The sequence below is a fragment of the Anabrus simplex genome, chromosome 3 (assembly GCF_040414725.1).
Source record: "Anabrus simplex isolate iqAnaSimp1 chromosome 3, ASM4041472v1, whole genome shotgun sequence".
NCBI classification, from domain to species: Eukaryota; Metazoa; Arthropoda; class Insecta; order Orthoptera; family Tettigoniidae; genus Anabrus; species Anabrus simplex.
The window spans coordinates 122970840-122989799 of NC_090267.1; the positions used below are offsets into that span (position 1 = coordinate 122970840).

At 39.2% G+C, this 18960-nt stretch overlaps 1 protein-coding gene across 1 annotated transcript in view; it reads right to left on the bottom strand.

The window, feature by feature from the left end:
* LOC136866683 (protein O-mannosyl-transferase TMTC1) overlaps positions 1 to 18960 on the bottom strand; it is a 1311771-nt gene that overhangs the window by 1076438 nt on the left and 216373 nt on the right. The window contains exon 3 of the mRNA XM_068226807.1: positions 6480 to 6553. Coding sequence (XP_068082908.1) covers positions 6480 to 6553 — 74 coding nt within the window. The remainder of the gene's footprint in view (positions 1 to 6479; positions 6554 to 18960) is intronic.

Sequence of the window (18960 nt, forward strand, 5' to 3'; positions counted from 1 at the left end):
ACAATATTGTACGAGATATATTTCGTTCATCTTTTTATCCAAGTAAGAGTAGACTTTTTCAAAAGTAGCAATGTTGTGCACAAGAAACAAACAAGCTAAAGTCATCAACCAACAGGTTCTGAGTGTAGTTTGATAGATGAACAAATGACGTATATTAGCCCTTGCTCCGTAGAACGCTATGATGTCAATGAAGTTAATAACACTGGTTTGCACACAGGAACAAGATTGACTTTACTGAAGTTAGACAAAAGTATCGTTCATGCAGAAATTTCACGAATAATTTTTTATTCCAAGAATGCATTTAGCACCTGATAATCCCCATGTGCCGTTCGTTCTTAAAAGGAGGCAACTTCCTCTAAATTTAGTCTTCTCTGTCACAATGAATAAGTCACGAGGTCAAACTTGACAAAAATGTTGGATAAATCTCCCCACTCCAGTTTTTAATCATGGACAGCTGTATGTAGCTTTAACATATCTGTATACGTTAAAGTTCAACTTTCATTTATACAACTACACAGGATATTGTTTCTAAGAAAACACTACATGTATAATAACCTGTTCCGATTCCATTCCAATAACGTATAAGTAATAAGGAAAGTGCAGATCTATTAACAGTCAATTTAAATATTCCTGTTACTTCTTAGTAATTTCGACTGTCAAAGACAGGCTTACGTACTAGTATTAGATAATCATGTACAATACTAAGGACTGGATGTTGAAACTCAGCTTCATTTAATACGAACGTTGTACGTCCAATGCGAGAGCACATGGTCACGTATTGTTAATATGATATTAGCACCATGACCTCTGGACTTTCCTCGGCATTCTTATCTCACTCTACGCTAATATATCTTACATCAGAATGCCTGCCAATTATAGTGCTTATACAATGTTCCAAAACACTCAGTATTTCATGAACTTGCACATGCAGCGAATACACAACTGTTTCCATGTGACAGGAACAATCTTGTAGCTTTAATATTTATAGTTCATAAATTTATAAATATGCAGTGTATCAGAAGAATATTTCCTAGACTTGACGTAACTGGTATTAACAATGTTGTTCTGCCAGGCTGAGTGGCTCAGACGGTAGAGCGCTTGCCTTCTGACCCCAACTTGACTGGATCAATCCTGGCTCAGTCCGGTGGTATTTGAAGGTGCTCAAATACGTCAGCGTCGTGTCGGTAGATTTACTGGCACGTAAAAGAACTCCTCCTGGACAAAATTCTGGCAATTCGGAGTCTCCGTAAACCTCAACAAAGTAGTTAGTGAGACGTAGAAAGAATAACATTATTATTATTATTATTATTATTATTATTATTATTATTAATAATAACAGTAATAATAAATTGTACACGTTTCACGATGAATAAATAAATCATTGCTTATTTTAGTAATAGTACTAATGTAGAATGCTTCCTTTCGGAGGACCTGCTTGGTTAAAAACGGCACGCGGACAGCGTATTGCGCATGAGTATACTCTGTTATTGTCGTAGTTACCATGAAGTGTGACGTGTTGTTATGATGTGAAGTACTGATGGATGGCCATGACTGAGATACGTATTAATAAAGAGGGTCGTTAAAGTACGGATGGTCAATATGATCTTGCAGGCAGCAATGTCAAGTACTGATGGATGACCATGACTGGGTGACATATAGGAGGTTTTTCTTATCAAAGAAGCATCAGCTCAACATACTGCAAGGAATTGATTGTTTCATTTGTGGTAATTTCATTAGCACAGAATCAGTTAATCCTCCTCCTCCATCCTCCTCGATGCACTGAACCTTACACTTTACGACTCTCAATCCCATACAGATATCTCTCGGAAACGATTCCTTAAATGGACATAAATTTATTATCAGTTTGAATTGCTTTTATTGAAAGACATAATTATGGAGAGGAAATTTGACACATGTTTTTATTACAAGTTTCTTTTTCATATTTGTGTATTTTCAACACTGCTAGGGCTAATAATAATAATTTCCTTCTTCTTCTTCAAAGAACGTTGGCGATCTCCCTGGGGAATGCACACCTTTCTTTAGTCAACGTGATGAGTTCTTCAGTGTTGTTGGCGGAAGTCCTGTCTTTGATGCTTTGGGGCCATGACATAGGTGGGGAGATAGACAGCTGGGAGTTCAAGTGTCATTTAGACAATGCATGCCTAACTGACACGAACGTTAATATTAAGGCATGAACATGAAGAGTGAATATTTCTGACTGAAAAAGGTACGGTACAAAATTGTGTTATTTAGGTCGAAGATGGTATGGAAGTTATGTAATTTCCCCCTGATTTTTGACTGTTATTATCAGATTCTCATTCTGAATCCTGTTTTTTCGTGCGAAACATTGTGGATTTTGAAGTCTTATGGCGACGATGGGATAGGAAAGGCCTAGGAGTGGGAAGGAAGCTGCCGTGACCTTAATAAAAGTACAACCCCAGCATTTTCCTGGTGTCACAATGGGAAACCACGGAAAACCATCCTTAGGACAGCCGACAGTGGGGTTCGAACCCACTATCTCCCGGATGCAAGCTCACAGCTGCGCGCCGCTAACCACATGGCCAACTCGCCCGGTAAAGAGAAATTATGAGATGTGTTGTAAAGGTCAGTGACAGGCTTATGTCCAAGGAACTAGGATACGTGATATGAGAAGTAAGTAATTGAATAGTATCCCTTGAGAACTCCGCGGTAATCTGAAATAAATGGGATAAATAAATGAATTGGGGCGATAATAAGTGTATTCTTGGAGGAGAACTAGCCGCTGTAATTATGAAGGGTTAGGGCCCGTGCAGCCAGGGAATTAGAGAGACCGCCCAACTGACCTAGTCGAACACAATAGAGGGGAAACTTTTTCTTTCATTCTTTCTTCCGTCCGTTTAGAGAGCGGGCAGTGTTATTGTCGTTTAAATCCATGGACCCCTGGATTTCACACTGTGTTATTTTCAATAGTTCGGTTTAAGAACACTTCTGTTAAATGATAATTTAGATGGTAGTTAAGATATATCCCTCCATGTCCTGAAGTACAAGGCAACGGGTAGCTGGAGATTTTCAGATGTGCACCTCTCTACCAAAGGAACCTTGTTCGAATCCAGATGACGGCCAAGATGAGCCGGCATTCGCAAGCTTGCCTCAAGCTTTCACCGGGGGCAGAAGAAAGTGCTATTTGCTTTACGTCGCACCGACACAGATAGGTCTTATGGCGACGATGGGATAGGAAAGGCCTAGGAAAGTGAAGGAAGCGGTCGTGGCCTTAATTTATGTACAGCCCCAGCATTTTCCTGGTGTGGAAATGGGAATCCACGGAAAACCATCTTCAGGGCTGCCGACAGTGGGGTTTGAACCCAAGAAGAAAGTGATATCCATGTTTTTCTTATAAGAATGGCCCCCATTTGTATATAATGTGTACATATGATTTTGATCAGTGTATTATCTTATTTCTTTGAGTTCAGACAGAACCGATGTTCATCGTTGTTTGTCCTGGTGTCAGGGTATACGGTGAGTCTGGAGAATTTTGCTCAGTGTTGTGTATTTTTTATGTAAATATTTTCCTCATGTGTTAATTATGTAGCGTACGGACCGCTTAATTACGTGCTAAGAATATAGGGTATTATGTAGGCAACATCTACTCAAATGATATGATGGTGATCGACCGGAAGAAAGGACAATTCTGACGGGAAGATAAGCTGATATTTACTTGCCGGATTTCGATTATACTTTATTGCCAGATGAAGTATGTGATGAGTTGAGATCATTGAACGCCCTTCAGGTGAGTAAATTTATTTCGCGTACTGTTTTGTTTTGCTGATCTTTATTTTGATAGTGCTGTTTGTCCTTATGTCGCAATTCAGTAATAAATTTATATTCGTGACCCTGTTACACGATTCTTGTCATTTCTAATAGTGCTAAGCAGTATCCAGTAAATAGTTGAACACAAAAATTCTACTTTCACATTAGGTAAGGCTCCATCTAAAATATTTTCCTTATTTACTTACTCCTTTCTTTTCCGAACGTCACCACCCCAGATAGTGCTCGATTAAAGCCAAGGCTCACCCAGAAAGTAGGAAGAGGGCAGTTCGAAGCCTGCGTTGGCAATTGGGGCCGCTCTTCGTTATAGTCTCATCCGTGGTTGTTCGTCAGGTTACATAGACGCATGATTATGGTTGGGTCTCCTAGTCTAGCCCTGTAAGGATGTAATACATCCCGTTATAGAGGATGGGACGAGTTCGAAACCTTAACTCATGTACTAGATTCAGTCGAAAGGAAGAGCTGACGAGAACCAATCGGAGCAGTGGATCCATTTTTGGAAAGACATCGTACTTCTTCATAGACCTCCTAGTGGTGTTTTTATATGGAGGCTTCGTGCAATCAACGTGCGAACCCTATTGGTCGGATTGATGTGTAGGATTCTTTACGGAGTACGTTTTGAGATGAGCTTGGTAAGAAGGTTTTCGAGGTGTTCAATTTGCTCGTTGTTAAACGTTCAAGAAAATTGTAAACATTTTAAACAAAACTAATAAAGATAAGTGTAGGCAGGCATACACTAAACATCTCAGATCATAGATGATAAAGCTGAAAGGATCATATGAAGACATTTAATTAAATATTTTAATTAATATTTTAATTAAGATCGTGCAAAATAAGCCATTGTAATGCGAACCTTGTATACTTTTATATATGTATTATCAGCAGATATAGTTTTATTTTTAGAATAAACTCCGTGGTCTGTTTATTTTGTTGGTCATTTTTTCATGGGTTATATTTATGAGCCCTTATCTTTATTCCATGCGTGGGAACAACATCAACTGCACATCTTGTAGTAGTAGGTAGTAGGGCTAGGTGATTCACCCGGAATTTCTTATATACAGTATTGAAGTTGTAATTAATGTGTGATTTCGTCACAGCTCCGCATTGCAGATATTGTACCATCTTGCTCCAAACGAACGGGAATTATCACCACTATAGGAGAACATGTCAGTTCAACGTTTATAAAAACTTTGCGAATCTAGCGAGTTGCCTCCAAGGTATAAGCCACCTAGCAGTAAGCTTGAATTCATGAGATTGTGGGTTCGAACCCTATCATGGACAGCCCTGAAGAGAGTTTTACACGCTTCCCATGTTAACATCAGGAAAATTCTGGTGCTGTGCTTTTATTAAGGTTGCAGCTGCTTCCTTCCCAGTTATAACTGCGTGCTATTCCATCGTCTCGAAAGTCTAACTGAGGTAGTGCGACTTTAAACCACTAGCAAAAAAGAAATAGAACTTAAGTTTTCTCCACAGCATGAAGACTTTAAATAATATAATATGATTAATAGATAATTAAAGGATTGAAGTTTGCAATTTTATTTTATTTTATATTCTATTCCATGATGATAAGTCCAATGTCCTGCGTGCGGGCCCCTCGGTGTGGAAGTAGTAAGCACGTCTCTTACCAGAAATCCCCGGGTTCGATTTCCGGACAGGTCGGAAATTTTTACCTGAGGGCTGATTCAAAGTCAACTCAGCCTACATGATAACAACTGAGAAGCTATATGACGTTCAAACAGCGTCCCCGGTCTAGAATGCCAAGAATAACGGCCAAGAGGATTTGACGCACTGACCACGCATCACCTCACAATCTGCAGGCCTTCCGACTGGGCATTAGTCATTTGACAGGTTAAGACCCATCACGCCTGCAGCTCAATGAGAATATAATAATAATAATAATAATAATAATAATAATAATAATAATAATAATAATAATAATAATATTGGTTTTACATCCCACTAAACATTATGGTTTTTCAGTTTTCGGAGACGCCGAGGTGCCGAAATATTGTCCCGCAGGTATTCCTTTACGTGTCCTTAAATCTGCCAACAAAAAGCTAACATAACTGAGCATCTTCAAATACCACCGGAATGAGCCAGAATCGAATCCGTACATTCGGGTTTTGAAGGTCAGCGCTTCTACCGTCTGATCCACTAAGCCGGTCCATAGTGATATGATGTGCGTTTTCTTCTAGGCTCATGGCATATAAACTGATGTTTAAGGTCTTTCGTGCGATTTCTCTGCCGTATGCATCTTGAATTACTACATCATTACGTTCTTCCATGAAACTGCAACACGAAATAAACTCACCAGGAACACATTCTGCTACACATGACATTCTTCTGGAATTATATAGAGTAGAACGAGGCAATTAGCCCCATAATCTTAGCCTTACCCTTGCTTCTTCGTAGGAAACAATAACTGCTTTGATAATGATGAAATATTTGAATTATCTAAAATTAAGTTGCCGGTATCTCAGGATACATTTTTAATACACGTCCTTGGCGTCCAACATGCTCCTTGATTAAAAGCAACTATTTTGTCATCGGTATTCGTTTTCAGGAATAAATTGTACTGAGTGTTCAACATAAAAAGTATAGGCATAATTCTGTATGAATTCGTATTTGTAGTTACACTTCCATTGTACGTAAGAATAGATTCACCAAGAACTCACCCATGATAGGCCAGGAATGACAGCAGGAAAAATACGCAGGCCAGAACATCTGCTCTTCCCACGATTCCTGTCACCTGAAAGAAGAAGAGAAAGCTTGGTATGAGAAAGGAGAGGAAACTCAACACAAGAGAAAGAACATTTAGCTTGGTGTTGTAGGAAATATTTGTTACAATTAATTGCTCATGAGTGATCGTATTTCAAATCGTAGATATAAAATTTGCTTGGAAAAGAATGCCTTGCAGGCAGAAACTAATATTAATTCGATTCCTTTACTGAAATTATATTCAAATATAACCGACATGGCACTTCCTATAATGAACTAAACTTTAGGTTTGTGAAAATGAGTGGAATAAATAAAATTCACCTTTGCAAACAGATGAAAATCATCTGGTAGTCATTGAGTCTGGCATGGGTCAGAAAATTGTTTCTTACAAGAGTTCCTTAAGGTGATGTAATTCAACGACTAAAATCTGCCAAGTTTAAACTCCCAAAAATTCCATGGACTTCTGGTTCCGTCCCACGAGTTCCATTCCCGTGAGTTTCGAAAACAAATTGGGCAGGAAAAACGTCCCATGAGTTCCTACCACGCATTCATGGCAGAGTAAATAAGCTAATGAGTCCCACTATTTCCGAATGTCTGGAAAACCCAACTGTCAGTTCTGAGGTTTGATCAACTAATAACAGTAAGACGTGACCTTGAAGAGTTAATGGCCTTACCACCAGAAGGGCTATTTTCAAGTCATTTGTGTTTGTGTCTTTGAGTGGAGCAGATAAACATGGAGTTCAAAACTAGCATTAAAGGAAACCAAATTTTGATATTTAATGGTTACCGTTTTTATAAGAAACGCGATAACAAATCAAGCGAAGTGTGGATTTGTGCTGCAAAACCATGTGCCGGAAATGTGATTTTTAAAAATCGGGAAATGATTAAAGAAGTGGACCATTATTTTGTTCCTGATATGGCCAGCGTTGAAGTGTTCAAAGCAGCCTCCATGGCCAGGAAAAGAGCTTGCTAGGAGAATAACACTTCATTCTCACAGGTAAGCATGATTCATATTACTTTTTTATGGCTTCTATTTATTTAATTTTTACAAGCTATTTTATTAATCAAATACAGAAAATGAACACAGGGTTGTAGGACTTTTGGGCCACTTTAAATTATTATATTACATATAAGGCTAAGTTTAAAACATGAATGATTAAATAATATAATATTTATCTTCAACTAATATGTTTAGGAATGATATTATCATGCTTAGGGATCTAATATGATTCATGTGATATGCTTACTTATTTAACAATTATTGTAATTTTACAATATTTTAATAATGAATTACAAAATTACAAACGGTAAAATGAACCATTCCAACGCCATGTATTTTTCTTCAGATATACGACGAAGAATTCCGACACTTGCATCAGACAGGATACGAGTTAGTGACTCGAATGCCTCCGTTCCAAAGTTTAAAGAGTTCATTGAAGAGACAGTGGAGTAAAGCACAAGGAGTATAGAAAGAACCAATACATCGAGATGAAGTCGATTTAGCTGAAGAAACTCTAAGTACGCCCGATGGCACAATCTTCTTATTGGCTGACGTCTGTGAAGGCGACAGATTATTGATATTTGCGAGCCCTAGAGGCAAAGAAATATTAAAAAGGAGAACGCTTCTTAATGGACGGGACATTTAAGAGTGTCAGTAAGCGGTTCTGGCAACTGTACACCATTCATGTAGACTTGGGAAGCAACAAAGAGGAGATAAATGTAACGCCTGCTGTTTTCGCACTGCTTCCAAACAAGAACAAAGCCACTTATGTTCGCCTCTAAAAAAATACTTGACGTAATACCCGAATGGTCACCTGAAATATTAAACATGGATTTTGAGGTTGGAGCTGTCAAAGCGATAGAAGAAGTACTTCCAAGAGTCCAAGTGCAAGGTTGTTTTTTTCACTTTGGAGAAACGTGCAAGAAATTCGGCTTTCGGATATGTATAAAACTAGCCAGAAACACCATCAGGCAGTGTGCTGCACTGGTATTCCTCAAACCAGAAAAAGTAGAAGACGGTTGGCTACACATTCATAGCACGCTCCTGGACAATGAAAAGTTAATCGAGGTTTTTGATTACTTTGTCGAGCAATGGCTTAAAAACGTGCATATTCCGATTGAAATGTGGAATTGCCGTGGGAAGAGGCATAGAACAAATAACTCTGTACAGGGTTGGAACCATAAGATGAATTTGAAATGCGGAAAACCACATCTCCGTGTAAAGACTTGGTGTTGTGTTTGAAGTAGTCTCAAAATTCAGACGAAAGAATTATGCGGGCAGAGTTTAATTTGCAAGCCACAAAATGGAAAAGAAAATATGTTGCAATGGATGACAGAATCCAAAGAGCAACTCAACAGTTTGAAGAGACCGGCGATTTAACAGTATTTTTAAGAAATGTTTCTTCTGCTGTATATATTGATTAGAGTATAAAGAGAAAAATAATTCTGTTAAAAGATCAATTTGACGAAGCTACGTGCTGATTACAAAGTGACTTGTAAATAAGATTTAAAAAAAAACAGTTCTAAGGTGAAGCGGGATGCTGATACAGATAGTGACAAGGCGAAAAATTGCTTATGGGAGCTACCGGTCCATAGCGTTCGCCCCCCCCCCCCCCCTCCTCTGTTAGAGGAGCCAATTTATTAAAGCGGGCACGCACTCCCGGCTGGCGCTAACAATGGACCTTATTTGTTTCAGTAATAAACACATTAATACAATTTTGCTGTAGAAAACTAAGCTGAAACTTGCTCAGTTAGTGTTCGGAACTGACGGGACTCGCTCAAGTAGTGTAATTGGCAGATAGCCAATTTGCGGAAGAATTCGGAACTGGCGGGAATCGGAACTAATGGGAGGACACGGGACTTCTAACCAGGATCAAACTCGCCCTCTTTAGGAAGATAAAGATAACGATTAACCTACTGATAAGGAAACCCCGCGAGTTTTCCACTTCTGATTTTTATAAAACTTCACAAAATTAACATCCGTGAAACAGTCTCTTTGGAGCTCTTTGAGGAATGATTGAAAGGAAAACTTCGAACTCCTTGCAATAATCAGGCAACCTCAAAGTCCCTTTCGGTAAAATGGCAGACAAACGTAACTCTTATCACAGCTAAATTCATAATTGCTACTATTTTGTTCAGATAAGATGTACTGTATATCCTGATAGGAAGTGCGCTGTAAAAATAATTTTCCATTTTTCCATTAGGCGCTTTGAGGTTGCCTAGTCTTGGAAGGAATTCATGGTTTCAATTCAATAACTCGAGATGGAGAGAGTTCTGAAAAAAAATCTTGGATGTGACTTTTACCTCTAGTCGCGTACTATTAAGTTTCAAAAAATAAAAAGGAAAGTTGCAGTTTTCCCTTGTGAGATAGTGTGCAGAGTTCAGTGATTCATTAGTACCATAAATTGATATCATAAACTGCTTGAATTGGTGACCATTACACATACAAAGGCCTTTGCGATGTTAGTTCAGTTGCGACTGCAACAAAGTACGACTTTTTGGGTTTAACGTACAAGATGGATGGTGGTTACATTGGTCATTCGTGTATAATCAATATGTATATATGCTCAATAAAAAATGAGCACAATTGTATAACATGACAATGATGCCACATTGATGTTTACCAAACGACAAATGCATGGAATGTTTATCCAGCCCGACGTATCGAAATGACAATATGATTTCGATTTGCAAGGCCGTAAATGAAAACTAGTCATTAGTAATGCGCAACTGAATTCCGCTATCGGATCCCTGCAGTAGTGGGGTAGTAGCAATGAAAATAAATAGTAGTACTATTATAGCAGCTGGTGTGATAATTCAGATTTATTTGTACGATTCCTTTCAATGGTGGAGGTAATTCCATGTTATATTTTTGTTTCTGGAGCCTTCAGTTAATTTGTATAAATTTATATTGTTAAATGGGAACAAAATGTAACACGTTTTAAGATGAATAACGATGATGGAAGATAATTAATAAATAATAAAATACTCACAACATTAATATCCCCGATTATCTTATCACAGTTTTTAATATAATATTCTTTTCTTAATCTGTGTACACTCCACGGTCGTTTGTTTCCCCTCAGACTCAGCGACAGGACCACTGTATCAAGGGTAGTGTCCTGGAGCATGGCATTTTGGGTTAAGGACACACTGGGGAGGGGGACCAATACCTCGCTCAAGTGGCCTCGCCTGTTATGCTGAACAGTGGCCTTCTTGGTGGTGGTGGGGGGGGGGGATGGGAAAATTGGAAGGGGTAGACAATGAAGAGGAAAGGAAGCGCCCCTGGTATTTAGTTACCTTCCCGGCATTTGCCTGGAGAAGCGGGAAAACATGGAAAACTTCGAGAATGATTGAGGTGGGAATCGAAACCCCTCTACTGAGTTAACCTCCCGAGGCTGAGTGGAACCCGTTCCAGCCCTCGTACCACTTTTCAAATTTCGTGCTGGAGGTGAGAATCGAACCCGGGCCTCCGGGGGTGGCAGCTAATAACACTAACCACAACACCACAGAGGCGGACTAATATAACATTTCTGTGGTTATTTCAGGCGACCGGATGTCCCTCCTGGCGTCAACCTAATCGTAGGAGTTAGTGAGATGAACTGAATGACGTGATAATCGATAGTAGGTCCAGCTCCATGGCTAAATGGTTAGCGTGCTGACTTTTGGTCACAGGGGCCCCGGGTTCAATTCCCGGTAAGTTTGGGAATTTTAACCATAATTGGTTAATTTTGATGGCACGGGGGTTGGGTGTATGTGTTGTCTTCATCATCACTTCATCCTCATCACGACGCGCAGGTCGCCTACGGCAGACAAATCAAAAGACTTGCACCTGGCGAGCCGAACACGTCCTCGGACACTCCCGACACTAAAAGCGATACGCCATTTCATTTTTTCCCGATAGTAGGAAGGGAGGAGGTGAAACCCGGTGCCGGCACATAGCCTACTCTAGTCAAATAACACCAACGGGTTTGACGTATCCATCCAACGGACGAATCACAATCAACAGCGTCATATGCGCTCATTCCATATGAACACTGCTGAGAGATTTGGGATTGAATCCAGGCTTTTGGCACACAATCTAGTGATTATAAATTGTATACCCCCACCTCTCGTACCGCGCTAGCCTTCATGCTTATAGTGAAACCTTTTTTCGACAAAGGGGAGTCGTACCGGCTAACCAGAGTGACAAACCAATAGACTGGATGTATTAATGATCATGACCACTAGTTGGGCTTCATTATTATTATTATTATTATTATTATTATTATTATTATTATTATTATTAATAGTATTTATTTATTTATTTATTTATTTATTTATTTATTATTTTTTTTCTTCAGGAGTCAAGTGTATGATACTTTCAAATTCAGTTCATTACAAATTTCCACACCTGTATGACGCTGCAGCTAGATAATGATAATCAGGATATCCGTAAGTCCGTAACGTGTGAAGTATAAATAAATAAATAAATAAATAAATAAATAAATAAATAAATAAATAAATAAATAAATAAATAAATAAATAAAAAATATTACCAAAAGGTCATTCCTGTCAGGAATATTGAGATAGTCACTACGAACATGGAACCGAGTTTACAGGCCGGTATTATCATGCCACTATTGACTCAGGCCCTATGTTAATCACTCGCCGCGAATACGACATGCTACTAAACTGTATCTTAAAAAATTAAACTCTCTGTTAGTCTGTTCAATAGGTGGTTGAGAGTAATTCTCTATATTTCTACCTTATGAGGTCCTGCAAGTTTTTCTGCAGAAATGTGTTACCCTTAATTTTTTTTTTTCTGTTTGCTTTACGTTGCACTGACACAGATAGGTCTTATGCCACGCTCGGAAGGAAGCGACCGTAGCGACTGTCTGGCTCTCAGGGTATCGCATATGTACTAGCTGTTACCCACGCAGTGCAATGCTTTGGAATTTCATAATAATAATACCGGCTTTACGTCTCACTAACTACTTTCACGGTTTTCGGAGACAACGGGGCGACGGAATGTACTTCCGCAGGAGTTCTTTTACGTGCCAGTAAATCTACCGACACGAGGCTAACGTATTTCAGCACCTTCAAATACCTTTGGACTGAGCCAGGATCGAACCTGCAGATTAGGGATCAGAAGGCTAGCGTCTCAACCGTCTGAGGTACTCAGTCCGGAATAATAATAATAATAATAATCGTACGTGAAAAATTATCGGTTTTAACTCAGATTATCCTAGTAAGTTTGATTTTAAAGTCAGGTCTTCCACTTGTATTTCAATTTATAATTTATTACGTAACATAAATATCCGTGTATATTCTAAGGCAAATGTTATATAAATATTAAACAAAGTAAATAATCAAATATTTACCACGGGAAAACACCTAACCGTTATGGTGTAGCTATTGCTGTCAGCCTTAGCAACCGAGATCATGTCATTGACGTTAGCTGTTTGTCCGACCGACTGTTGTTCATTACGATTAGTACTGGCACGAAATTGTTGCGCGTACTTTCCTGCTATGCCCCACAAACTGAATGTGCTGACGACGAAGAGGGTGAATTCTAGATCACCTTTGAAACTCACCTATAATCTCTTGAGGAAAACAAGCTCCTCATCACTAGTGGTGACTTAAATGGACATTTCGTGAAAAGTAGGAATGAATAAGATAGAATACATAGAGGTCATGGCCTTGGAGAGAGAAATGAGGATGGGAACAGAATCTTGGATTGTTCTGCGGCATTTGACTTGGCGGTTACGAACACTTTTTTTTAATTTTATAAAACGTCCATCGCACCTCAATCATTTAAGAAAAGAATAGGAAAACAGCAGGTAGGGAATCTGCCACCTAGGCGACTGCCCTAAATGCAGATCAGTAGTGACTGATTGGTTACTTTTAGCAGTAGTGGAAAAAGTACACGGATTTATTACTGGTTAGTACGAAGGCGTGACTTGAAGTCAGTCATTGACAGTAACTTTATTCCATCTGATAATATTGCACCACAGCATCATCTGCTCCTCCTCAGTTTTAGAATGTGCCTTGCTTTCTGTAGAAAAACCCGGAAGTCTACGCCTGAGTGGTGAAAAATAATTCAGAATTACACGCAGATGAACACCTCACTCGGTCCTTAGTTGTACAACGAGGCCTCGATAACAATCACCGAACACATAATGATTTGTGCCACGACCATTTTGGGTAAAGAAAACCTGGATGTCGTTTCATCAACAAGGCGGTTTGATGGCGGGGAGAACATGTGCAAGAGGTCATTAAAGCAAATAAATTAGCCTATAAGGCCCGGCAAAATACAGACGACTAAGGTCACTAGCAAAACAGAAAGTGGCAAAAGTTAAAGAAGAACGTTATAGAGGCATGCATGATAAACTCAACACCCAAGAGGGAGCAAAATATATTTACCAACTAGTGAAAAACTCCACCGTTACACAGAAGATATTGGACATGGCATGGCCATAAAGAATGAACACCAGAAACTACTACAAAGACCCATTGAGATCCTTCACCGATGGAAGAAACCTTTCGAAAAAATCTCCAGTGACGAATTCCTACACGCGCCAATACCAACAGTAGATTCTGTGCATGGTTCAGCTCCACCCATCACGGTTGCTGAAGTAGGGAACGCCATTAAGAAAATGAAAAACGGGATGGCGAACTGGACCGGATAACCTTCCACCAGAGGTGTGGAATATGCTTGGACCACAAGCGGCTACGTTCCAGGCGGACCTATTCAACAAGATTATTGATGAAGAATGTGCCCCTTCTAGTTGTATTGCCAGTGTTACGATTCCCATCTGGAAAGGGATAGGAGATATCAAGAGACTGCTCCAACTATCGACAAGTTCGTCTGCTTTTTGTCATACAATGAAGACCTTCGAGCGTGACATAGTCCACATTGCCCCAAACCACTGTGGCTTTGTGTAAAGAACGGGAACGATCGACGCTATACATGCCATACATCTTTTGATAGAAGGTCACAATACAAATAAGAAACCGCTGCACATCACTGTCTTGGATCTCGAAAAGGCCATTGACAGGTTGCTCCGTGATCTTATTTGGTATGCACTCAGGCTGCATGTTGTGCCAGAAGTATATATTCGATGGATCCAGCTTCTGCGTCGGAATGCCACCAGATCTGTCCGATGTGCTGCTGGAATCTCTGCACCATTTCACATTCAAGTTGGCGTTCATCAGGGATCGCCTCTATCTCCACTTCTGTTCATCCTCTGTCTCGACCCAATCAGCACAAAAGTGTTAACACCACACCCTATGACTCTCCTCTATATTGATGATGTTATGGTCACCTGTGAATCCCGCTAAGATTTGCAACAACTAGTCCAATGTTGGAAAATCTCCTTGGACAGATATGGCCTGCAACTTAACGTCGAGGAGAGTGAGTACCTAGAGGGTGGGATACAAATTAATGGGTCAATTAACATCGATGGCGATGATATCCAGAAAATATCTCAATTTAAATATCTGGTATCACTTATCCGATCGGATGGTGACACGTTCCCAGATGTTCGAAGCAGAATCAACGCTACCTGGATGAAGTGGCGCCAAGTCACAGGAGTCCGTTTTGATCGGAGGGTGCCAATGTATCTGAAATCCAAAATCTACAGAGCCATCATTAGACTAGTGGCACTGTATGAAACCAAGTGTTTGCCAGTTACAAGGAGACGGTAACAACAGCAGTATGTCATGGGGAAGAAGATGCTTTGCTGGCCAATGGGACTCACCAGACTAGATTACATCAGAAATGATGATGTTCGGATGGTATTTGTCAGAAATGATGATGTTCGGATGGTATTTGGTGTGGCCTCACTCTCTGAGAAAATGCGAGAGAATCGTTTGCGATGGTATGGCCTGGTGCTACGCAGAAATGGTTCTTCATTCGCGAGAAAGGCATTACACTCAACTTCTGAGGGCTGCAGACCACGAGGGCGACCAAAGAAGCGCAGGCACAACACTCTGCCGGAGGACATGCATATGGTGAAAATCTCTCCTGGAGATGCACAAAACCGGGCCAGTTGGCCGTGCGGTTATGAGCGCACAGCTTTGAGCTTGCATCCGGGAGATAGTGGGTTCGAATCCCACTGTCGGCAGCCCTGAAGATGGTTTTCTGTGGTTTCCCATTTTCACACCAGGCAAATGCTGGGGCTGTACCTTAATTAACTCCACGGCCGTTTCCTTCCCATTCCTAGGCCTTTCCTGTTCCATCGTCGCCATAAGACCTATCTGTGTCGGTGCGACATAAAGCAAATAGAAAAATAAGAAAAACTGCACAAACTGGGCGAGTTGGCCATGGGGTTAGAGGAGCGCGGCTGTGAGCTTGCATCCGGGAGACAGTGGGTTCGAATCTCACTGTCGGCAGCCCTGAAGATGGTTTCCCGTGGTTTCCTACTTTCACACCAGGCAAATGCTGGGGCTGTACTTTAATTAAGGCTACGGCCGTTTCCTTCCAACTACTAGGCCTTTCCTATCCCATCATCGCCATAAGACCTATCTGTGTCAGTGCGACGTAAAGCCACTAGCAAGACAGAAAATTTTCACAAGAAAACATCAAGTGGAAAATAAAGTGCATAAAAGAAGACCCTGCAATTAAGCGGGATAAATACTAAGAAAAAGAAGAAGAAGGAAATAAAATGTTTCAAATCGTATCGTTACGCCCCGAAATACTAGAGATGGCTTATAATTTTATTCGTACTCGTTTTATACTGCATGAACCAAAAGACTAGACATGAACCAAGTTTACAGTTATACGAAACTAATAATATTGAGACCATAGCCACGGGACCTCCAGTTTTACATGAAATACAAACCACACCCATAGGACAAGTTTAACACAAAAATCTTGTCCAGGTTCCATTAATGCATATTTTGAATGCTCAGGAAGACAGAAGTCCGAACATGTGTAATAGAATATTAAATTATAAGAAGGGTGTTGACGTTATTCAATAAAATATATTTGCTCGTGTCCTGTGCCTTACGAAATATATTTTGATTTAAATTATCGTCTCATGTTCCTGCAAGTGTCCTGTCACAGAAGATATAACCGTGCCTCTCATGTAATATTATGTTAAATATGAAATTTTCTCTATAATTTATAAAAAAACTGCAAGTAATTAATGCCCTGTATAACCTGATGATAATAATACATTTTTCGCTTCGATAATTATAACTTATAATCATTTACAACCTGATGAACACAGGGCGTGAATAAAAAATTACAAATATTTAAAGCTATCAGACTTATTGAAGTTCTTCATTGTGATTACATTTGATGCTAACACCTAGGGACTCCAAACAATTAGTATCCGATTGACAGCATGCTTGTGGTAGTCCTCCACTTGACTGTTAAATTCAGCATCACTTAATTAATGAAGTGGAAAAACGTATAGACTAAGGTTAAGTTATGAGTAGGTTCCCACCTTCCAATACTTATCAATTTCTATATAATAGGCTTATTAATTACATAATATAAACCATATAATCTCTAGTACATGTTTCGTTCCGATTATGGAACATCTTCAGCTAAAATTTGATAAAATGGCAAGACAATTAAAATACATTGATGTTATGATGATACAAAAGCTAAAAGATATGATAAAATGGCTCGAAGATTAAAACATATGATAATGATGATGAGATAAAGTTCATTCATGTTGGTTAAAAATTCAACAAGTCAGTGTTCAAATGACGAATTAAAAACGGCGATAAGGTTCTTCATGTTGGAGACGTGTACATTTTGTTGATCTTGAATGTACACGTCTCCAACATGAAGAACCTTATCGCCGTTTTTAATTCGTCATTTGAACACTGACTTGTTGAATTTTTAACCAACATGAATGAACTTTATCTCATCATCATTATCATATGTTTTAATCTTCGAGCCATTTTATCATATCTTTTAGCTTTTGTATCATCATAACATCAATGTATTTTAATTGTCTTGCCATTTTATCAAATTTTAGCTGAAGATGTTCCATAATCGGAACGAAACATGTACTAGAGATTATATGGTTTATATTATGTAATTAATAAGCCTATTATATAGAAATTGATAAGTATTGGAAGGTGGGAACCTACTCATAACTTAACCTTAGTTGTGCTGAGCCAATACGGAATAAACATGAGATTTATAAGCTGTAAAACGTATAGAGGTGTGAATTTTTGACCTTCAACAACAGTGAATCTTCATAAACCTTAATAAATGTAAACATGGCATCAGATCATTTACTTCAGTATGAAGTAAATAACTTATTGTTCTCTCTTTCTTGGGAGATCTTGGCAATACCAATCAGCTAAATGAGAAATTCCGAAACATGAAAGTAGATGTTCTTACGAGAATAACGACTACGATTTCGTATGGCTGGCCTTACGTAGCCCCTCCGATGAAGGTGGGTGGTATCTACAGTGTATAGGAAACTGCGTATTATTGTGGTGGAAGGCAGTATTGCGTCTATTGTACGATTGCAAGGATGTTGGGCACAAGCATCCAGTTCCGGATACAAGGAAATTAACCATTTCAGATTCAAATCATCCTGTTAGCCGGGAATTGAACCCGGGCCCTTCGAGCCAAAGACCACTACGCTGGCCATTCAGCCAAGGAGCCGGACGAGAATAATGATGGCAAACGAATTCCTTTTTTTTCTGTCTTTACGACAAAGTGATGACCAAGTGACATAAACGAGAACAAGTGTTCTCACAACACCTATGTTTTTAATGAGAACTAGCAGTTTCCCGATGGCTCCGCCCGCAATATACAAAGTATGGTGTTGTTCGTTACTATCCTCACGGATGTATTTTCAAAGTTTTGAGTTAATGAAATAAAGCGCATGAACTGCTGTGGTAATAGAATGTAATATTTTGTCAACAAAACACTTGAAATACATCACAAAAAGAAATTGTATTAAATTTTATTAAACGTTCCTTGGAACAACACTATGCACCGAACTGTTAAAAAGTCCTTCAAAGATCTTCATCATGGAGACAAATATACTTATAACTTTTCTCAGAATTCACCAATTTAAGTAGCTTTTACCTCAAAAGAAAGCGCTTGATCCACTGAGTGTTTTTATACCAAAACGAACTGCATACCTCAATTAGAACGAAAAATATGATTGCTTCAAATGTTGAAGAAATGAGACGTCAAATTGTATGTGCACTCTTAACTTTCCTCAGAATCAACCATTTTGAATAGTTAGGAGCTGAAATGAAAGAGCTTGATCCACTGAGAGTTCTTAGGCCAAAATGAGCTCCGTACCGCAATTAGAACCAAATATATGATTGCTTCAGACAAAAAAATTGAAAAATCAAATAATTTGAGGAAGGCGGAAGTTAAGTGATTTATAGTACCAGATGACAAATCTGTACATAAATACCTTTCAGTTTTTTAAAAAATGAAGGAAATCGACTGGATAGAATGGCCGGACT